The 23092-nt window shown below is 41.1% G+C and overlaps 1 protein-coding gene across 3 annotated transcripts; it reads left to right on the plus strand.

The window, feature by feature from the left end:
* Window positions 1-6926: 6926 nt before the first annotated feature.
* Window positions 6927-22638, plus strand: kiaa0232 (KIAA0232 ortholog). Of its 3 annotated transcripts, none has more exons than XM_042511867.2 (8): window positions 6927-7211; window positions 9464-10037; window positions 10496-10636; window positions 12934-13003; window positions 13108-13192; window positions 13352-16733; window positions 16921-17029; window positions 18689-22638. In XM_042511867.2, exons 2-8 carry the CDS (start codon window positions 9801-9803, stop codon window positions 18703-18705), a joined length of 4041 nt encoding a protein of 1346 aa, XP_042367801.1. In that variant the 5' UTR covers window positions 6927-7211; window positions 9464-9800; the 3' UTR covers window positions 18706-22638. The 3 variants fall into 3 exon arrangements, with proteins under 3 accessions (XP_042367801.1, XP_087929437.1, XP_087929438.1); XM_088073311.1 differs by lacking the exon at window positions 6927-7211 and adding an exon at window positions 7267-7407; XM_088073312.1 differs by lacking the exons at window positions 6927-7211; window positions 9464-10037; window positions 10496-10636 and adding an exon at window positions 11854-11988.
* Window positions 22639-23092: the final 454 nt, after the last annotated feature.

Below are 23092 nucleotides of genomic sequence, written 5' to 3' on the forward strand. Positions count from 1 at the left end.
ATCCAAAGCCATTAGCACCCATACAAGTCCTGTAATGCTCCCAATGCCCTCAAGTTTTCTCTCTCTGCATGAGGTTTGACATGAGCCAAGTAATTTTTAAAAAAAACCCACCAGTGTAAATCCCTGGACACACAAAGTTTAGATCATTATTGAAACAATCACTAACCATTCTCCTTTACTCAACAGTCAATTGTCACCTCATCAAATGTTGAAAATGGACCTTTATTTAATTTTGCACTGTTTTACAATACAACATGGGATAATGTCATGGCCGTATTATGAAACAATGGGGCCCCGGGCACAGATATGGAAAAGACCCCACCACCTCTCCTAGGAGCAAGACACACAGTCATTACGGTGGTTTTACCTCTTTTTGTTGCTGTTGTTGTTTTTTCATCTTTGCCGTCACTGTATCTTTTTGTGGGTGTCTCTTTTTGGTCATTATGTGTCTCTCTATTTGTTTTGCGTCTATTGGGGTGTGTTTTTCATGGTTTCATGTTTTTTGTCTCTTTTAAAGTTTTTTTTAAGATTATTTTGGCATTTTTGCCTTTATTAGTTAGGACAGAGTGTTAGCATGAAAGGGCGAGAGAGGGGGGATGACATGCAGCAACATCATCCATCCATGGATAATGTTAACTGCTAATCCTAACACAATAGTTATTCAAATTCAGCTTTAAGGGCCTCAGGTTTTGTTATGTAAGTACAGGCAGAAACCAACCACCCTAAACCATCAGACTGCTTGATCTGTATTGATTGACCTACTGATTGATTTCTCTGCTGGAATAAAAATTGAGTCACGGAGATAATCAGCCTCTTTAGATCATTCTACAGAGCAAAAAACAAAGATCATACATGTTTACCGTTGTAGTTGACCTTTTACACGAGTGTAGACAAAGTGTCTGTCAGGCTGCAAACAGCCATACCTACTGCAGAAAGAACTCGGTGACCTTTAGAGGTATGCGCAGTTGCTGCTGCTGGTGGTGGAACAAACTGTACTGCTGATTATATGCATGTCATAGAAACATAAAAACTGAGAGCTATCTCAATAATTAGCATTGCAGCATCCAAATTAAGGCCAAAAGAGGTGAAAGAGATCCTGTTGTTCAGAATTATATGAGACTCATGTGAAAAAGAGAGACAAAGACACTATTTACCCCTCCAACACATACACTGGCAGAAAATAAGTGAAGGCACACATCTTAACAATGTAATCAACTCTTAACATTATGAAAATGATCATTTTATTAGTATTCCCAATCACATAACTGCACACTGTTGCTTTTTGTTTTGATGTTTTGGCTCTTGATAACAGTTTGCAGCTTGGTTATAATCTCTCTGCAAGACGCAGCATGGCTACGGCAACATGTAGTAAAAGAAGAGAGGAATAGATTGTCAAAATACACACAATAATTTATTATTGTCACAGGAGTCTATCTGCAGGGTTTTTTTTTGTCTTTCTGAATGGCCTGAGGTGAGGTATGGTATACTGGCTGAGCGCCAGTGGAAGCATTGCGCAACTGTAAGCACAGGAAACAAAACATCACCCAGGCACTGTTACATCAGTCTGTGTGAGAGCACATACAAGTGCATGTATGCAATTACGTGTGCAGACGGAGCCTAGACGGCAAGCAGACAGTGGTAAATAGCTTCAGGAACCAAAGCCATATGGCTTTGTTTTGGGTGGGATTCGTTTCTTACCTAAGATCCTGACTGGTGTCTTTAATTAATGCTTCAAGCTGTGATTGGTCTCTTCAGTGGCAAGTATTTAAATTCTGTAAAAGGATTAGTGTCAAGAAGTGTGTCAACTTAATGCAAGGTCAGGATTGTTGGCTGTTTGCCGCACATATGAGACAAGATGATTAAATCGTACGTTACAAAAGATCATCTGGACAACACATGATTAACTTTCATTAAATGGAATAAACTTTTACCAGACGAACTGAAGGAATACAAAGACTGACCCAACCAGATCTGTTCAACTCTGATGATACGGTTTGATTTTTTACATATTTATTATAGTATTAATCAATACTGCATCGAATACCGATGGCCAGTCCTGAAAATCCCAGCAGTATTTCTTTGTGAATTTAGTATTGAGGAATTTTACTCTGGGTCTGAAGCTGAACTGGTTGCACTTGCTATTTATAACTGAGCTATGTTCACACTTATTTATCCAAGTAACAATGTATCTGTTTACCAAGTGTGGGGTTAACAGGTTGCATCACGAGAACCATTTTTTTTTCATGTGAAGCATCTGAATCAGAGTAAGCTTTATTGGCCCATAGAGGATACACATAAAAGGAAATTGACTCGTGGTCTTTGTTAGACTCACTCAACTTGCATAGAAATTGAAATAACAGATAAAATTAGGGCTTCTGCTGCCCTTCCTTGCTTCAAATTCTGCCTTCATTGTGATCTCAACCACACACCTATCAAAGACAGAAAAGCCTCTGAAATTATTGCTACAGGACCAGAAAAAAACAAAGAAAAATGGCTATGACATTTGCTTTTGTTAACAAGGTAGAAAACCTACAACTACCAGAATGCACCACGCTGCACTGGACCAATAATCACTCCTGCTAACGGGTGATGTAATGGGAGCTTGTCTGTGTGCAGACAAGTCTCAGATGAGCCCGGAAGCTATTGTATTGTCTGCAAATCTCAAGGGTTCAGCAGACAGGTCTCCTGAGTTGCAGTTGTTAGTGTAGAGGATTAAGAGCAGTGGGGAGAGCACACATCCCTGGGGGGCACCAGTGCTGATTTTCTGAGGGCTGGATGTGACTTTCGCCAGCTGTAACTGCTGCCATGGGTCTGTCAGGAAGTTTGTGATCCACTGACAAGCACGGGCTGGCACAATGAGCTGGAAGTGTTTGGTGTGTAGCATGTCAAGGGTGATGGTATTGAACACTGAACTAAGTCCACAAACAGGATCCTTGCGTATGCCCTGGGGGTGTGAAGGTGTTGCAGGTTGTCGTTTTGTCCCATGGTGACCGCATCATCCACTGTCCAGCTCTATTTACCCAGTAGGCAAACTGCTGGGAGTCCAGCAGGGGTCCTGTGATGTTCTTCAGGTGGATCAATACCAGTCTCTCAAAGGCTTTCATGACACAGATGTCAGGGCAACCAGTCTGTGGTCATTTAAGCCTGTGATGGAGGGTTTCTTAGGGACTTGTACAATAGCTGAACATTTGGGGCAAGGGGGAACTTCACACAGCTCCAGTAATCCATGTGAAGATGAGGGCCAGCTGCTCAGCAAAGACTTTCAGACAAGAGGGTGACACGCCATATGGGCCAATTGCCTTCCTGATTTTCTATCTTTGAAAGCAGAGTTGACACACATCTTTTCACATATCTTAAATGCAGGTGGGGGTCAGTGGAGATGGGTGAGGGGATGGCAGGCGGTGCAGGTGGTTGATTGATTGCCAAGTCGGAGCGGTTGAAGGGTGTGAAAGAAGGTAAATCAAACTTGCAGTAAAACACATTACAGTCAGTTGATGGGTCTCCACAGAGTGGGGGGTTGATTCCTGTACTTGGTGATGTTCTGCAGGCTGCTCCACGCTGATTTGGGGTCATTTGCTGAAAACTTGTTTTTCAGCTTTTCAGAGTAGCTCCTCTTTGCCAGTCTGATGTCCTCTGTTAGTACATTTCTATGTTTCTGGCCTGGTTGTACAGAGGTCTCTCTTCACCTCTGTAGGCCTCCTTTTTGGTATGACGAACCCTCCTGAGTTTGCAATGGTTTTGTAGAGGTGAGTTATTGCAAAATATTTTCAACACATAACTGACGTGACTGCTCAGCAGCTAACTGAGCAGGCTGTTCTAATGCACTGTTCATACATAGAACTACAAAAAGTAATGCGTTAGAACTCGTATGTCATATAGAGGCATATACTATAAGAGGAATGGCCCATTTTGTAATGATTCAACTTGTCTTCTCAAATTCAGTCAACTTAAAATTCCAAGGCAGCCCAGACACCAACTTTTTTTTTTTACAGTGACAGCAGAGTAAAATGTTACAATATCATCATTAATAATAGCAGTGCTTTACGTCTATTGTATTAATTAAAATTGTATTGTATTTGAATTGTAGTGGAGCAGATGTAATGTTAAAGCCCATACACAAGGTTTTTGAACTGTCTCATATTCAGACTGATTATAATTGATTATAACTGAGGGCAAAAGCAAACAGTCCAAATGTTTGCTTTGACAGCATGAAAATGATTATGAGGTTGTGTTAGGACACAGACAATGTAAACAAGTCCAAATGTACAGTGCACCACATGTCTATGGTTATCTAGATCGTGAGCTGACTAATAAAGGATTCACCTCAGTGACTGACCCTGCGGATGATAACCACCTTCACCCCAGACAGCACTGTGAACTCGCTGTTCAGGTGGAGAGCAAAGCTTTGTGCGTCTCATTTGTCTTTCACAACCTCGCAGTGAAATCACCCAGAACCCCACCCCCACCCCCTCCCTAACCCCGTTCCTGGGAGAGGATTATTGGGCATCTTTTAACTGTGCCATCTGCTCCAAATTGACTTTCAGTTAACGCTGGCAAATAAGAAAGCTGTCAGCGCAAAGAGCACAGGGCTGATTTAGATGTTGCGCCGCGGGTGTTAAGTTGTTGCATGTCAACGCACGCAGATGAGATTTTATCAGCGGCAGGATGATGGTGAAAAGCCACACAACTTCCTCATTGATCAGGGTTCAGTGTTGCAGGATGTCAATTTGGGTTTGGCCTTTGGCGGCAGTGCTCTGGCTTTACATAAAGATCAGAAGCAGCTCAATATTAGTCTGTGAGCTGGCCCTCAGGGACCCTGGGAACTGTAGTGAACATACAGATATTACCTCTATACCATGTCAGCTGTTAGATAAACAATCTATCACTTAGGCATGCTTCCTTTTCTTTGTCTGTCCTCTCATTTGCACACCCACTCCTGACCTTGTTTGCTCTCTCTATACACACTCTCACACCACATACACTAATGGCGCTTTTCCCCTACATGATACCAGCTCTGCGCTACTCTACTTGCCTTTTTTTTTGGTTTTCCATCAAGCAAAAGTATCTGGTACTAAGTTTTTTTGTACGTGCTGCCCTGGGGTTCCAAAAACAGCCAACCGGGGATTAAGATAATTAGAGGCAATAAAGCACAGTAGTATGTGTTTCTCTGAGTGTGTGTGTGTATGCGTTTGTGTGTGCACATGCGTGTGTTTGTGGCAGGAGTGCAAACAGCTGGTCAATAGGCCTGGACTCATCTCGTCCCAGGGGTCATGACCCCAGGGGCCAGAGGGCACATGAAGTGTGCCACTATGGACCCTTGACTGGGGGCAGGTGGTCAGTCTATAGAATAAGCACCACCCCCAACACACGCACAAACACACACACACACACACACACACACACACACACACACACGCTTAGAGAGGCAGAAAATGGTTGCTGGATCTCACTGAGCAACTCCTGGGTCTGTTTGTGCAAAACTCAAATCTGTGGTCACACACATGGCAAAAATACACAGAAATGGCAATATTGTTGTGGCTGAGGTCATAAATTTATTGGCAATATGTAGCTAAGGTGAGTACTTGGTTTAATAATATAAACCACCTCGACTTCAGTCAGCAGTTTAACTCTTTAGAACCTGGATCAACATCGCTGTGTTCAGATGCTTTTCACAAGCATTGAAACCTATAGAGTTTGAGATAATTGGTTTAATTTCTTTTGGTAACATGCAAAAAATGTCTGGAAATTTGGGGAAAAAAAGGTTAAAGATGGGGAAAGGTTAGAAGTGGGGAGATTATTAGATATCAGAAAAAGTCAAGAAAACTATATTTATCATTCTTATAATTGCATATAAAATTATGTTACAGAGAATTTTTTTATTGATTTTTTTCACATTCTCTTCCTTCTTGTGTCTTTTTTTTACTCTCCATACTATTTTATTTATTTATTTTCAGGTAATATTCCTGTAACTTCAAAATGCTGCAGCCAGAATTATAAACACGTTTAACCCACAACTCTGATAAATGAAGTACAGTCCCTAACACGCTGTCTTTTTTTGAGGTTAGTTTTAAGAATACATCATTTTGTTTTGTTATATTATATATATATATAACATATATACATATATATATATATATATATATATATATATATATATATATATATATATATATATATATATATATATATATATACACACACATTTTATATATATATTATATATATACATATATATATATATATATTATAATATGTTTTCTTTGTTTGTCTTTTTCATTGTAACATGTTTCGAAAAACCAATTCAGAAATGAAGGTACTAATATTATTGTATCTGAAAACGTAAGTGACGACTCAACATTAATGCGATAGGCTGAGTATTGTAATAAAATATTTTGCGATTTATTGCCTTTTTTAAAACTGCAAATAATGTTCCCAAAGGAAAACTGAAACAGCAGTTAATTTTTGTTTTAGTGGGTTACCAAAAGTTTTAATTTCTAGGCCTATTTGCAATGTTAACAATATATGTTTAAAAACAAAATGTATACTTGGCTTCCCTGTATCATTATGATATTGTGACCCCCCTTTGTAAATAATAATAACACAGTAAATTAAAGATTTTGATCCCCTGAAATCATATTGTGTTGTTGCCTATGTTGTGCCAATAGACTGAGAAATATTGATTATATTTTGGTTTTTACTTATCATCAGTCTCCCAAACTTTAACCTAAGAGACATGATGTAATCGCTTATCTAATTATCAGCGCAGTTGCCGAGAGTCATTCATCATTTGATTTAACTTTGAGTGCTGATGATAAGAGTACTAGTTGGGCTTCTGATGCAATACCCCAGCGGAAGAATCAAACCTATACGAATAGGACGGCAGAGGTTTGCCTTGTTGCCTAGATACGAACGCGGAGGGTGGCGCTTTCGGGAGTCCTTCTCCGAATGAAACTGGCTTTTGGATGGCGGACATTGTGGTTCTGGGTATTAAGTGTCGTCGAGGAATGACCTTCCTCCTGCATGAGCCGTAATGTCGCCGGTTTCCTTGACGCTGTTGAAGAAGCAGTGGATCTGAAAACAGCGCCATTTCTGTCGGCGTCCATGATACGCGATGCTACCGCAGCGGATTCCAGAGCTCGAGCTCGGAACGGCAGCGGGAGAGAAATAGCCGCTCCCCTTTCGCTGCTCCTCTTTACTTCAGCCCACGGCAGGTAGGTAAACCGGCGAAGCGGCTCGGGTTTTTTTGTCGTAGTGTGGTGTTTTGTCTCCATTTAAGCGTGTCGTGTTTTGTCAGCTTACTCTTTGGCTGTGTGACGATATGGCGTACATTTTGAAGAGAAAACGTCTGACAGTCCTGTGGTAGCCTACCGGGGCTGCTCCTCCTCCCCCTTGGTCACAACAACAAGCGTACGTAAAAGCTAACGTTAGCTTGTTTCAGTTTGGAGCGGGCATTTGTGCAATATAGTTTTGAACATTTTAGCTGCTATTTTTCCGACTGAAAGTTTAGATTTGGCCTAACGTTAGCGTGTTGCTAAGTAACTATTTTATGGAGGACTCGAATGTCACTGTATAGAAGCAGCCTCTGTTCACCTGCCCGACATAACATTGCCAAACTAACGTTATTCCTCACGGGGACGGAGAAACATCGTAGCTAGCCTGAAATTAATTATGTAACACATCATGTCTCACCTTAATGATACATGTTAGGTAGAAATAATAATAAACTGCCTTATGACAGGAGACTAGCAGCTCTCGCTTGCTAACTTGGCTAACTTAGCTCATTAGCTAACGTTAAAGGTCGGTGGTCCAGCTAACCTTGCCATTTGACTGCACAGTGACGCTAGCTAGCCGACGCTAATACCACAAGTCAGTGGCACTAAAGCCGCTACCAAATCACCGATTATATGCCATATTATCTTACTAACGGCATTTATAATGTTATTTAATATTAGTACCCTACCGTTCCTGGCTGTTCTGTAGTTGCATTGCCGCACTCGTTAGCACAGCAAGGTAATGTTAATGCCATAAATCCAAATGTGTTTGCACAACCTTATAAAACGCCCGCAAGTAAAGGTCACTCGATTGTTAACATCGCTAAAACAGTTTTATGTTGTTCATGTCTATGTCAGAGAAATTGCCTGTAGTAATGTGCTGTAGGATAAAGTTGGTATGTGGGTAGTGCAGTCAAGAGCTAGCAGCCGGGGCTAGTGGGCATACAAGAAACAGCTGGGTTGTAGACATTGGTCAGCCATATTTAGCAGTTACCGATGAAGCTAGCTAACCTTTCAGTTTCTGCGTAACTATATCGTTTAATTGACAACGGTTTTCTATGAAATAGCGATTGCTGCTTTCGTGTTTTAGTTGCATAAGTTGCTGCTAAACTTATTATAATGCCCCTTCGACGCCTCTGAGTAAGCTATAATATGCCAGTGCTGAGTGACGGCCGGGTCAGCCAATCAAACCGGCGCAGCCTCCATTTGCTCTTCACGTCGGCCCTTCAATCCGCTGCTGCCGTATGAAACACATGCACTTGACAGCAAGTGTTGCCCTGCCCGTTGACTTTACAGTTGTGCTGCAGTTTGTTGTTCTGACATGGGCACTAATCTTGCACATATTCCGTTTATTACTCACAATTGAAACTGTGATTGTGATTATAATAAAGGGAATTAAAAGCAAAGTGGTGCTTCCTGTTTTAGGGTTCTTTTCAAAGCCTTGGTATCACCAAGGTGTTTCAAAAATGATGTGCTCATAACAACTTCTGTCATTTAGTTCTTGTGTCACACTGCATTTACTTAACACTTTGAAACCTGCAGCGACATCACTTTTCTTATGCTGTTTTCAGATGCATTTCACAAGTATTTAAACCCCAAACAAATTGATGCGATTTCCAGGTCATTTACTTGATATTTGTAAATGATTCCCCCAGGAATCGAAACAGGAATCGAGCCTGTTTGCTCAACTTTCAAAGGGTTAACGGAAGTCATATTACATGCAAACTTGCATAACTGATATTAGAGGTATTTTCACCTGAATGTGGGAGATAGTGAATGTGCTATATTCTGAGGAAAAATGCTCATCACATTGTTAACCTGTTTACCGCTTTAAAGCATAATGTGTCATGATTGTGACTTGTGTCTGCATTATTTAAAGAGCTCATGCTCTCTCAGGAGCCCATTAGCTTGTTGGTAATCAAGGATATGAACAGTCAGGCTACATCCTTTGGGAGAAGAACACAACTTGCATGCTGTTGTATGATCTGCCATAGTGTTTATCTCCCTGTTTCTTTCCCCCTTTAAAACAAAATTTTCATGCCCAAAACAGTGACCTCATCCCTTCATGCATTTTTTAAATATAAAGAGGCAATGGATCATGAATAAGTTCTTTGACTCTAGCTTTATTTTTTCAAATGAATGTATTGAACAAAATATGTCAGCTAAACGGACACATGTTTGCTCTGTTTCAGGTTGTGCCGGTGAAGTAAGACGTAGCCCCAAAATGGCCCCCTCCTACTGAGACGCAAACACGTCTTGTGTTTTGCCCAGCAGCTGAGATCGATCAGCAGCATAAGCCATGCCTGACGAGTAAAGTTCCCTTTTTGCTCAAAGCAATAAAAAAAAAAAAAAAAAAAGACCCTACATGCCACCCCATGTAGAGCCCCTTCAGTGCGTCCTGCTGGAGTGACTGACCCCTCTTCCCAAGGTTCTGCCTCGTCCTTTCTGAACCCCTCTCCGCCCACCACCCTACAATAACAACCCATCACAATGCTGCTCTATCTGAGAATGGCCAACACCTGAGGTCCCATGCGTCCAGTGAGCACCGATTCAGACGGTCCTGCTCCTCCCGAAAACCTCTCTTGCCCCTACCCCCTTGTGGGCCCCCTGCCTGCCTCAGAGATGTCCCTGCTCCAGTCGCTGGGTCCAGTGCAAAGCTGGCTCGGCCAGGAGCTTGAGAAGTGCGGGATTGATGCCATGATTTACACCCGCTACGTCCTCAGCCTTCTCCTGCATGACAGTTACGACTATGACCTGCAGGACCAGGTGGGCTCCCACATTTTAAGAAATATTTCCAGTTGTGTCAAAAAGCTTAGTAAAATGTTTGTCATTGTTTGTGTTTTGCATTGTCGAATGAGTGGGCAGTGGGCTTTATTCAGGAAGGGAAGTAAGTGTGTGAAATGAGTATAATGGGCTCGTTAGAGGAAGACATCAATTTGCCAGGAGAGGGTAACAATGGGGCTTTTCTTTCACATCATGGTGCTCGCACCACTGACTAATTCCTCTTTTGATTTCTGCCATTTGGCATTACATTTATTCATATAGTTTGCCGTGTTTATGTGCACATTGTTGTTATACGAGCCTGCATAAAAATGTTCATATACATTTGTTGTATTATTCATATTTAACAAATGTTTTAAAAAGCATGGAAAGATATGTTTGTTTTCCTGACAAACACTAGTTTGTCCTTTAGTGACTGACATTTCTCTGTTTGTGCCTGAAAGGAAAATGACATCTTCTTGGGCTGGGAGAAGGGAACTGGGAAGAAATGGGGCAAGAGTAAGAAGAAAGGAGGGACTGACCTGAGTCTTGAGGAAATGAAGAAGCAAGCTGCTGTGCAATGCCTCCGCTCTGCATCTGATGAAGTAAGCATCATTATCATTCGGCCTAACTCTAAGTCACATTATGCCTTATTCAGTCCCTCAAGGATTTTGTGATGTTGCGATCGCAACAGTTAATGCAATTTTAGCCAGTCCCTGTGAATTGTACACAGCAATTCAATTTTGTCTAATCACCCCAACTTTACAGCAAATTTGACTGTTCAAAACACCTAAAAAAAAATCAGTAGAGCTGCCTGTGGCGTATTGATCCACTTAACTCCTTCTTGCCCTTCTCTCTGTTTATCAGACTACTGTTACGTCTGTGACGGTCAAACACAGTGACAATGATAGCTGTTAGCATAACAAGGCTAATGTTACCCAGCAATTTATTAACAGGTTTAATGACTGATTTAAGTCATGTGGAGTCAGTGCCAGCAGCACTGTAACACAAAAACAAACACTTGAATGATTTTCCTTTTTATTATTAGTTTTATTTTACACAAACATTGGCTGCTATGTAATTTTAATTTAAAAAAACTTGCATTAAATTTTTTAGAAAAGCTGCTGTGAAATCAGGCATTTACGGCTGCAACATTCACAAAAATAGCCCAAGAAATCCTGGAGGAACTGTTTATTTTTTTTCTGTTGTGTAAAAAAAAAAAAATCCCACACGTGAGTCACATTTGAGGAATACAAAGGAGTCTTTACTCACATGTTGAACAGTTTGACCAGTTTTTGAGTGAAAAGCATTCTGAATTGATAAGGCATGTGAGGAATTTGTTACAGTAGTACTCCTTGTTGTTTGTTGAAGTGAAGTCATGCAGATATTAATTGCATAAATCACAGTGAATAGACACTGAATAAAGCAATGTCAATGCGGGAGGCTGAGGCATTGAACAAGGGGGAGTCTTAGTTGTAAATGCATCGTCACCTCATTTGCCTTTGTGGCCATATCTTCAATTAGTCTTCATTGGGAAGGTTATATAAAGGTCAAAAGTTGTTTCTTGACATAAAAATGCTTTATTCATTTATAATGCATGACCTTCAAATAAATATAATTTGCATGTATATCCCTTTTATTCCATACCTTTGTGTGACTGAGCCTCATTTTTGCAGTGGCCAGCAGTAGTAAGGGAGGTGTGATTTAGTGAAGAATGACACAACATAAAGCTGGAGGGAGGGTAGGGGGAAGGGTCTGCAAGGCAAGAGGAGGAGTGTTGAGCTCTTCTCTGGGGACTGGATTCTGCAGTCTATTTTTTAACCAGCACACGCTGCACAGGATTGCAGCATTGAGCAGCGGAGTCGGTCGGCTGTCAGCTGACCGGCATTAGCACAATGATGCAAGAGGAAACACTGGGCAGGAGGAAACTTTGCTTTGCTTTTCATGAGGTGGCATGGTAAGGCATATTATTTCTGTGAACAGGAAATGAGTGAGCAGACATGGCTGGTACTGAGGAGCAGCAATGTTGTGATTTCGTTTGAAGCCATTGCTACAACAGTGCTGAGTTGGTCTTAGCATGCATTTGAACATTGTCTTGTTTATGTCAAACCTTTTGTTGTTATGTTTTTCACGTATAATTTACCTAAATGTGAGAAGGCAGAAAACTGAACAGGATATGTAGTAAATGTTCAATGTCTTAAAGCACAGTGAGGCAATCACTTGTAGTGTTGCTCAGCCCTTTTATTTTTATTTTTTTGAAAGCATTTCTCTGCACTGTAGCTAAATATAGCACAGTCATGGCCAAGCATGCCTAAGCTCTCACAAGTCAGCTGGCTTGACTTGTGTCAACCTCATGCCTTTAATTCTTTCTTTTGGGTTGCATTAGGGGTCAGTGTAGCTTTTGGGAACTCTGCATTCTTACCTAAGGCACCTTAGGCTACTGGATCTTGACAGTCATTGTCAGCTTTGGAATTTGAAAAAGTCACGATTCTTCTGTGTTTATGTAATGGCTTGCTTTTTGTATTGTTTTTGTCATCTCATCCCCACAATACAGTATATTGCTGCAGTTTATTACCAGTAATTCTCTACCATTATATCGACAATGTCCAGTCATTCCTATTCTATACTAAGATGCGGCTTTTGATTACATTTTTGACAAAGTTTTAAAATGTATGGTTTTTTTTCACTCACGTTTCTGGACATAAAACTTTTGTCAAAAACATTTGTATAGGTAATGTGTTCAGACCAATTCCAAGTATTGTTCAAGCTAGAAGTTTTATGTGTTCCACTCAAGTATATGATTACATCATATTTTTTTTTTTTTTTTTTAAATCATAGGCTGTTCCTAATATTGAGCTTGAGGTCTAAAAAATCAGTCTGTTTTTTTGTCGTGTTTGTGCAGAACTCTGGAATTGAGAGCCTGGTTGAAGAGCTTTGCTCTAAACTAAAGGACATCCAAAACAAACAGAAAGGTTTGTTTCATACTTTTTATTAACCAGTTTTGAATCATAATTGGTCTAACAAGATGTTTAAATGTTACATTTTTATTTTTTTTTATTTATCTATGTTTTTACAGAGGAAAAACAGATTCAAAAGAAATCTGATGGCTCTCAGTCTCCGGAGCGAGCTGAGTCCCCCTCTTCAAAGGACCAGGTGGAAATGTAAGCTACGTCATGAATATTGTGGATTAATGACTCTGTATGTGTATGTGTATTTACCAAAAGTGTCTGCAAAAAACATCCACATTCATTTGTTTATTTGAACTGTACTGCTATGAATGGATTTAATTCCTGTTGTCTCTGTTCCTGTTGTCACTGCAGGTATTATGAAGCCTTTCCTCCTTTGTCAGAGAAACCTGTTTGTCTCCAAGAGATCATGACGGTGTGGAACAAGGCTAAGGCCTGCACATACTCAAGTTCATCATCCTCTGCAGCCCCACAGACCAGCACAGACACCTCATCCCCAAAAGATTGCAACAGCGAAGGCGAGGCTGCAAAGGAGCGAAACCTCGAAGCATGTGGTACCATCACTACTGTGACCAACGAGAGAGGCCAGCTACGAAGAAGCAAGAAGGAGAAAGAAAACCGATACCATGGCGGCGCAGCTGCAGAGGAGAAATCTACCGTCCACTCCAAGAGACAGACGAGACACAGATCAGAGGGGAAATACAGACCCAGATCCTGGTCTTCTGGCTCTAGTGAGGCGGGCTCGAGCTCAAGCGGGAACCAGGGTGACTTGAAGTCATCTAGAAGCAAGGCAGTTAGAATAAGGCACAAATCCAGGGAGGCTGCAAAGAATAAGAGAACACGCAACAGCGCGCAAGTGAAGCTGCAGGTGAAGGTAATCGACAAAGAGGAGCGAAGAAACACAGGGGGGAGCAGTAGCAGCGCCACTGCAGGAGCTGCCAAACAACCACAGCTTTACAAAAAGGGGAAGAGACCTCTGAAGGAGATTCGTAAAGATCCAGGCTGGAAGGAGGCAAAAGAGTCCGGAGTTGAGGCCCGAAACAAAAAGGAATACATGGAGGAGCCACTTTGGTATACTGAGCCCATCACAGAGTATTTTGTACCTTTCAGCAGCAGACAAAGCAAGCTGGAAACAAAATATCGAAACAGGGTAGACTCTCCTGAAGGCTTTGCACTGTCAGCCGACATGGAGAGGCTGCCAGAGCGAATCCAGGGAATCTGCATTGCCAATGAGAGTTACCAGAGAGCATACCTAGCAGCAGGCTCGTTTGTGGATGGGCACTTTGTGGAAGGGCCTGGCGAAGCAGAAGATGAAACTGTTGAACTCACTGGGACCTCAAGCTGCCCTCAGCCAGAGGATAGTAGAGATTTAGATGACAAGCATCTGTCTGAATTCACTCACTTCTATGAAGTTGATATTTATCAATCCATATTGGATACTAGTGCCTCAGACTCTATACAAGAGAGTCGGATCTTAAGTATGATTCGACAAAAAAGCAAAGAGCAAAGAGACGTTGAGGCAGAATGTTGTTTAGTGTTAGATGGCCTTGAGCAGCAAGGGAAAAGTGCAATACGGGCAGACTCACAGGAAGCTTCGGGATCTGTGGGATTCTTAATGGAGGATCTTGAAAACATGGCTCAAGTGTGGGGATGTTATTCGCCATCTACTTCAGAAGATATAGATGGAGAAAGCTTCGTCGGAGACTCTCCCATTCGGCTCTCCCCCCTTCTCGATAGTGTTTCGTTCACCCTGAGCAAACTATCCGGAAACCTGGAGGAGCCACCTGTCCCCGAAGCCGCCAGTGAACCATCTGGTTTGAACTCATCCTGCTTCTCTCTTTTTGAGCTGCAGTATGACAGCCCCACTTTCCCTTTTCCTCGCGACTCACTCTCCGTTGGTCATGAAAACAACACAGATTCTAGTAGCTGTCTCGACCCACATTCTAATAAACAGTCTCGTTTGCTAATATGGACCAAAAATAGTGCCTTTGATGAAACTGAACACTGTTCAAACCTTTCAACACGAACTTGCAGTCCGTGGTCACATTCAGAGGAGACTCGTTCAGACAACGAGCAAGGAAATGTTCCGACAGAGGATGCTGCTCAAATCGGAAACGAAGAGATTGATTGTATAATCCCTCCTCTCTCTGGTACATATCTGGAGGATGAAATCTTAGATTTCTTGCAAGAAGACCCCGGGCGCAAGTGTGAGGAGGTCAGCGTTAGTACAACATCCAACCAGACCTTCACCAAAAAATCAAAATTGGAGTCCATTTGTGGCATCGCATTGGAAGAGGACGAGAGTAAACAGTACAGCACTGGCATGTTTTCAGACAACACAAACCAACACAGTGATGACTACAGCTCAGGGATAATAAAGGACATTTGGACTGCAATAGGAGATGACAAATCTGTAATGTCAAAGCAAGGAGTCGAAAAACCAAGCGAGGGGCTATTCTCCGATGAGTCAGGCGGTTACTGCTGCAGCTGTCTGGAAGTGCAGGCGAAAGGAGTTCCAATTCAGGGACCTCAGAAAAAAGCAGTGCAGCGCTCAGAGTATCACCTTTGGGAAGGCAAGAAAGAAGAACAGGACTTAGCCAAAAACAAACTCTCCAAGGTAGATGGTGCCGGGGATTACATGACTCCGTCCAAGCCCTGGGACTTGAACTCTGACAAGGAAAGTACATCGTTCATCTTAGGAGGGGTGTATGGAGAGTTGAAGACACTAAGCGGTGATAAGAATTGGGCTGTTGTGCCGCCAAGTGACACCCAAGACAGCCTGCTCCAGTGTGCCGCTGCAGCTGCTTCTGCTTCCAGCTCAGATATGCTCACCATCACTGGCACAGATGTGTTCATGAACACTGGCAGCTGCTTTGCCCCTGGACACAGGCCCCTGTGGAGGCCTCTTGTGTCCTTTGGGCAGAGTGACCAGGCCATCAGGGGAGGCGGAGACGGATTGAATAAGGGATTTTCTTTCATCTTCCATGAAGATTTGCTCGGATCTTACGGAGGCTTGCACAGCGAGGAGCAAGGTTTAGAATACCCGTTTGCATCCTTCAACCTGAACAATCCCTTCTCTCAAGTCCTCCACGTTGAGTGTTCTTTTGAGCCCGAGGACATGGCTTCGTTCAGTCCGGGGTTCAAGCCCAAATCTATTCTTTGCTCGGACTCTGAGAATGAAGCTTTCCACCCACGAATATATGGCATCAACCGGACGCAGTACAGGGCCATCCGCATTTCCCCCAGGACTCATTTCCGACCAATATCGGCTTCAGAGTTGTCTCCTGGTGGAGTGAGCGATTCAGAGGCTGAGACTGACAAAGAGGAGATGAGTTTTCCCGTCCTGGCGCCGGTGGACGTCTTCGATGATCCTCAGGCAGATCTCAAACCTCTGGAGGAGGATGCAGAATGTGAGGGCCCCTATTACGGGAAGTCAGAACTGGAATCTGGTAAATTCTTACCCAGATTAAAGAAGTCTGGCATGGAGAAGAGTGCCCAGACCTCTCTGGATTCACAGGAGGGCTCCAGTACCCTCCTGCCAATTGCTGAGCAAGAGATTTGCTTAGACTGCAAAACGGCAGCAGCTGCATCAACTGCAGGTGGACAGACCGACGTCTCAGCTGGCAAGATTCAAAAGGAGGAATCTTCAGGAGAAAAGCAGTCCTGCTTATCTGCACCAGCAGGTCAGATCCCCAAGTATGGGATTGCTTATGACTTTGTTGGAGATGTGCCAGAGGTGAGGGTTTCTTAAAAGTTTCTCCTTAAATCAATTGAGATCAGTATGCTAGAGAATAAGAGAAGTGTTAGCCTTACAACACAGTGTTTCATAATCAGGCACCAGCTGTAAAAATGGGCTTCACCTTTGATGTGTCAGGCAGCAGTTAACTGAAACACACTAACCACTTCTCCTTTGTCTTGTTTAGTTCCCTCTGTTGAATATAAGTGGACAGGGAGGAACTGGCAACCAGCAAGACGAGTGCTGGTGGCAGAACACACTCTGTTCCCCCCTTTTCCCTGGATCTCAGTGTACAGGTAGAGCAGCTTTCGGAAACATATTTAACATTCTTACAATTTTATTCATGCTTTCTTGCAACACATCAAACAAGTGACACTGTTAATGTTGAGCCATTATTTTATTTCAACCAGAGAGATGATCAGCATTAAAAAACAGTCTTAAGGTTAAGCAAAATACAACTTGAACATCATCTACCAGGCAGAACTGCAACAACAACACAGTAGTGGTTGGAAACTTAAAGTGTAAATGTTGAATTATGAATAAACCAACTAATTTAACCCTCTGCTGACAATATTTCTGTAAGTTGTGTGGGTGAGACAAGTCTAATTTATTGTAAATTGTCAGCTTGGAGTTGTTACTTAATTCATCTACCACTTTAATGACTGTGGTAGCAGGGCTACCATCAAGACATTGTTTAAAGGGATAGTTGAGATGTATTGAAGTTGGGCTGTATGGGGTACTTATCCACAGTCAGTATATTACATACAGTATATGTCGGTTGGCACGCTGCCCTTGGAGCAGCAGACACAGAAACTAATCAATGTACTGCTATGGATGGGGGGCAGCAGCAAAATGTGATTTTTAGCCACCTAAAAAAAAAGTTCCACTTTAAAAAAATCCTTTACAGTTTAAGTGTAAGCTGTGTTGATTATATTTTCACCGACAGACCTTTTCCAACAGTAACCATTAATGTGCTATGCTTTTGTCAAAATCACCAGACTCCTTCGACAAAAACAGTAATTTTAGCTTGATGAACATGTGAGCTGCTGGTCTCCCGCTGCCTCAATCAGTGAGTTAGTTTGTGCTATTGTTTGTCTTTTAAATGTCACAAACAAAATAACTGATTGAGGCAGTGGTAGATCAGCAACTTCCGTGTTCAGCGATGTTAAATCAATGTTTTTCTTAATGGAGTCTGGCTGTAAAAAGAGCAATTTACCAACTCCAGTTCCCCATTGAAAGTTGCTGTGTGACGGCAAGGTAAAGTGGTAAAAAAAAAAAAAAAAATTATAGCGTACACTTAAACGCTATAAGGATTTTTTAGGTTGCTAAAATTAATTTTGTTGCTAACTCCATCCACAGCAGTAGATCGCTTATGTTCTGTGTTGGGACTCCAGCCTACTTGGCAAAGCTTGGGGCATGCTGACTGCAGTGTACATATGTAATACACTGACTATGACCTCATACAACCCCACTGCAAAGTATCTGAACTATTCCTTTGAATTGTATTCATCAGCAAAGGGAAAGTAAGCGCTGCCTCTGCCACTTATTTCACGATTGTTGAAAACTGGTTTTTGAGGCAAGTATGATGGTTGTGGTGGACAGAGCCACTGCCTAAAGCTTCCTCCCACAAGAGACATACACTGTCACTCCACTCTCCATTGATGTTAATCAGTGCTATACACTACTGGCTACCATCTTCTGCTAGTACAGCCATAAAAGGGAGCTTTCTAAATAGTATCTACATTTTTGATAACACCTACTTATATTCCACTGAGGGATTTTGAAAATCAATTTAGCGGCAGTCGGGCTGAAATTCCTAATTGGGTCACAGAATCTGTAGGCTGAGTTAGGAAATAACAACAGATGCAGGAGATTAAGGAATTAAAAGTAAAGTGAATAGTCAGGATATTTACGTGTGCAGCAGTCTAAACATTTTGTCTGCTTTCTTGCCACAGGGAGCAGCAACATTTGAATACTCCAGTTTTGCAGAGGACACCTGTCCGCGGAGAGGAACCCTTCCTCTCCTTTTGTGACTGGACCTCAACCAGCAAAGATTCAGGGTCATCTCAGAGCTGGAAAACCTAATGTAGGCTAATTTTCTGACACACCCCTCCAAAAACTCCCACACATAACCCCTGCTGGTTTTCATTTACTAACTTAAAACCTTGTGTAACCAACAATCAGATCAACAAAAAGTGAGAGAAAAAAAAATATGTTCTGTCTTTGAGTGATGCAATGTGCAGACATGCATTTTAGACATTTTTAGAATTTGTTTCATTTGATTCTTCTGTACACTGGTCCTCATTCAAGTCTCGCAGTAAGGTTGTAGGGACAATCTTTTGTTCTGTCCTCGTCAGTTTTGTTCCCGCCATTTTTTGCTTTCGAGCTAGGATACTGGTAGTTGGTGGTATCTGAATGGTTGTGCATGTTTGTTCGTCCAGCCAGTCTCACTCCTCTTTTTTCTAGTTGAACATAATGTTGTGTGAAGCAATCGCATCCTCTACTTTCCATCTTGTGTTCAGAAAGATAATATAAGGATGTTGAGTTTTTTTGAGTTGTGTAAGAATTTGAGAGTTTAATTTAAATAGTTTGTTTGAACGACTTTCTGAATGTGAAGTAGAGAATGTGTGCAGCCTTCTTTTAAATATCCCGAAATTCCCCATGTGTGAAAAGTTATAAATGAGTCTGATTTTTTGAATGGTGATAGTCTTACAGAAGCTAGTAGTAGACATAGTATGGTTTGTGAGGCTAAAATAAAAAAAAATCCTTTAAAAATGAAAAAAATCAAAAGGAGTTTTGTTGGAAAAAATACTAATAATCTACTTGAAATGCAATGCTGTAAAATAATTCGGGGATTAAAAAAAATAGAAAAAAAAAGTTTGTGTTTTGGGGTAAAGGCCCATCATGAAAAGACATGACTACAGCCATTTCTGCAGACACCTGTGTTCAACTGAATGAAACCTTTGTTTTAATTTTTTGTAATTTCTATGGTACAGACTATTGGTGCTATAAATATGTTCAATTTGAAGTTGCAGTTCCATAATATGGCTGTGATAAGTAGATGACATAGCCTAGTTTTGTTTGTAGTCCAGACAGTCAGACTCCATGAATACCTTTTTGCGAAAATTTGTGAAAAGAAAAAAAAAAAAAGTTTAGCCTGATGGCGGTTCTTGCTTAATGTGGCTTGGTTTTTATTTTTAAGGTAAAATCTTAGTTGTCAGGCCTGTAACAGCTGAAGCAGAAATACTTGCAGGTATTGAATCTCACACATCTATTCAGAAAACTTGTCCCCAAGCAGATCAGACAAAAATCAGCTTTGACTGATGATTAACTGTCCGTGCTGCAACTCAACAAACGTACAACAAAACACAAAAGTGGTGGGGCGGTGGTCAAACCAAAAACATGACATAATTACACTAAGGTACAAATGCTTTTTTTTCCATATGAGGTGTGTTTTAATTTTTTTTTTTTTTGGTTTACAATATATCTTGTTGAAATATTGAGTAATGTCTCACTGTGTGTGCGTGTGTGTGTTGGCAGCAGAACTCGTGAAGGCACTGGTTCAGAATGAGTGTACTAGAACTTTATCTCAGAGAAACATGAATGTATGCAGAGACATACATTCTCAAAAAAAAAAAAAAGCATTAGTGCGCCCTAAATTTGAAACTCACCCTGAAATAAAACCCTTAAGGTGTGTTGGACTGGCCCTTATAGCAACCTCTGCTTTGAAAATGAAGTCAAAGCATATGCAGATTAATGCATTGTGAGTTTTTTAAAAAATATTTCAATTTAAAGGTCCAGTGTGTAAGATTCAGGGGGATTGCAGATTGCAACCAGCTGAAACTCCTCCCGGTTAGAATTCCTTCAGTGTTCATTGTACAGGAGGTTTTTACCGGGAGCAGAATTATACACGAGATCTCCTCAGACCATTTAAAAACACTGAAAAAACAATTTCCACTCAACGAATCAGTGTTTCTTCACTGCTGTTTGGCACGTTGAAGACGGGCTGTTAGCCTAGCATCCGCTAATCTGTGCTCACGTTTTTTTTTTCTTCGATAACTGAAAATCAGCCGCTCAGGAGGTTTTTTACAGGGAGCTGAATTATCCACAGAAGTCTCTTCCTTTCCAAAACAAACGGTGATATTTAAACTGGTAAAAACCATTGAATGAAGCCATTTCACGTTAAAATAAGTGTTTCTCTGGCGCTGTCAGGCAAGATCCACATGTTTAAGAGGCTTTTACCGGGAGTCAAATTATCCGCAGAGGTCTTTTTTTTCCAAACCAAACAAACCTGGTGATTTAATTTTGTAAAAAGACTAAATGAAGCTGTTTCAAATTTAAAAAAAAACCCCTGTTTTTCCAACATTGTTTGTCAATGAACGGTTGCTAACAAACACGCAAATGTCCCTATGTAGAGCATGTGTTTGGTTTGTCTCTTGTGGGCTACTGTAGAAATATGGCGATGCAGCACAGCGATCTCCGTAGACAAGGAAGCGCCTCCTGTGTAGGTTCATGCTAAGGTAGCAAGAACACAAAGACTCCTGTTTTCAGGTGATAATACACTTAAGAAAACATACTTTTTATGTTATATTCCATTTCTGCCAATATATCCCTTAATAAATCCTACACGCTGGACCTTTTAACTATTTTCAAACAGGTTATGAGGACAGTAGCGGGGTGACGTATTCGTCACATGGTGAAACTGAAGCACAGATAACTAAAACCATCCCTCCATTTATGGGCAATTTAACGTATGAGCAGACACTCTGTAATGCACTGTCGCAGGTTGTCTCTGTTGCAGGCATGGCTCTGAAAACGGCTTCCTCATTTTAAAAAAAAAAGAAAAAAAAACAAAGATTGTATGTACAGGCCCACGGTTCGTTCAGTCCACCTCAATTGATAAAAAAAAAAAAGGACCCCCAAGTAGCTGAATGAAAGGTACTCCAACTTCAGGGTCTTATCACCTTTCTTTGACAGTCATCAGACACTCAGGAATTTTTTGATATAAGCATACTGCATAATCTACACTCAGACCTGTGACAGTGCATTGATGCATTAATGTAAAACCTTTTTTTTTTGATTGTAGAGCAGAAATTATTGACAGGAGTCGAAGCAAAACACAGAGGTGACTGTCATTAACGTAGAGCTATAGTTTTAGTAGGGGGGAAATAAAAGAATTAAGCCATTGTAGATTGCATAAGCAATGTGGAGGGGAATTCAAGAGCCCTGAGTCCTCTATGCAATACCTTGGCGCATGTAAACATTCAAGAATATATGGAGAAAAGTCATTCAGTTAGTTTTGCATGTTGGTTACTTTTGAGTGAGGGACACCTGGAGGAAACAAACCAGGGAGTGTCTCCGAAAATGCAGCATGCAAACATCATTTTTATGTTGGATTTAAAAATATATATATTTTGGTTTAAAAAAAAAAAAATACAAGTGAGGTTAAATCAGTGATTTGAAGAGTGTGTGAATCTGTGAGCGAATGTGTGCAAGAAGCAAAGTCACAAAAAGCACTTACATGGGGGTTGAAAGGAACGCATCACACCTTTCTCCATTCGATTCTTCCATTTTCGATAGGCCGTGTTAAAAAAAAAAAATTTAAAAAAGAAACAAAAACATGCATTCAGTGAGGGTATATGCATTTGGAACGACACTGACAGGGGTCGCTGAGTTTCGATTGCACTGTGGTCTGAAGAACATATCCAGCACTGAAAACTTGAGTTTTCCTCGTCTTTTCATTCCCACCTAGACGCTCCTTCACCCTCCCCTCTTTCCTCTATGTTCCTCAACCCCATCTGTCCCGAGTAGCTGTGTTGTTCTAATTTCATGTACACCCTGAGTAAATTATTTTGTTTCATTGTGGATTTTCTTAACATCTAATAAAGGAATAAACCAAACCTCAGCCTGTGTGTTTCTGTGTTTTTTCTCTTCTTTTTATGTTATTTTCTGTGTCTGCTCTAGTGGTGACCTCTCAACAGGGACTAAAAGTAGCTTTACATTTCAATTTTACAACCTCATTTTGACACTAGAGGGCAGGGTGACGATGTTGTAAGGGGAACACCAGAACATTACTCATGACATCAGATTTTAGTTTCATTATCATTTTCAGGGGATACTTAATATTGTAAAAGCTTCAAATAATTTAAGGACTTTCCACATTAAAAATCATATTTTAGTTGTGAGTAACCATGCAAAACAAAAAGGCTATACACTGGAGTCTCTGATATCCATCCAATAGGTTGTGATAGAGTAATATTAGTATAAGTGTAAGTGAGTTATTCAGGATATTTTTAGGCCAAATTTTGTAGTCACCATGTATGTATGTATGTATGTATATATAGAGAGATACATAGATA

The sequence above is a fragment of the Plectropomus leopardus genome, chromosome 23, assembly GCF_026936395.1.
Source record: "Plectropomus leopardus strain MGB_pleo_1.0 chromosome 23, ASM2693639v1, whole genome shotgun sequence".
Classification (NCBI taxonomy): Eukaryota; Metazoa; Chordata; class Actinopteri; order Perciformes; family Serranidae; genus Plectropomus; species Plectropomus leopardus.

What these genes read in the sequence shown, in the direction of transcription:
- kiaa0232 (XM_042511867.2), top strand. Translation starts at nt 9,801, where the DNA reads ATGCGTCCAGTGAGCACCGATTCAGACGGTCCTGCTCCTCCCGAAAAC. An exon ending in ACTATGACCTGCAGGACCAG is followed by an intron (nt 10,038 to 10,495) that starts GTGGGCTCCCAC and finishes TGTGCCTGAAAG; the next exon opens with GAAAATGACATCTTCTTGGG. An exon ending in TCAAAGGACCAGGTGGAAAT is followed by an intron (nt 13,193 to 13,351) that starts GTAAGCTACGTC and finishes TTGTCACTGCAG; the next exon opens with GTATTATGAAGCCTTTCCTC.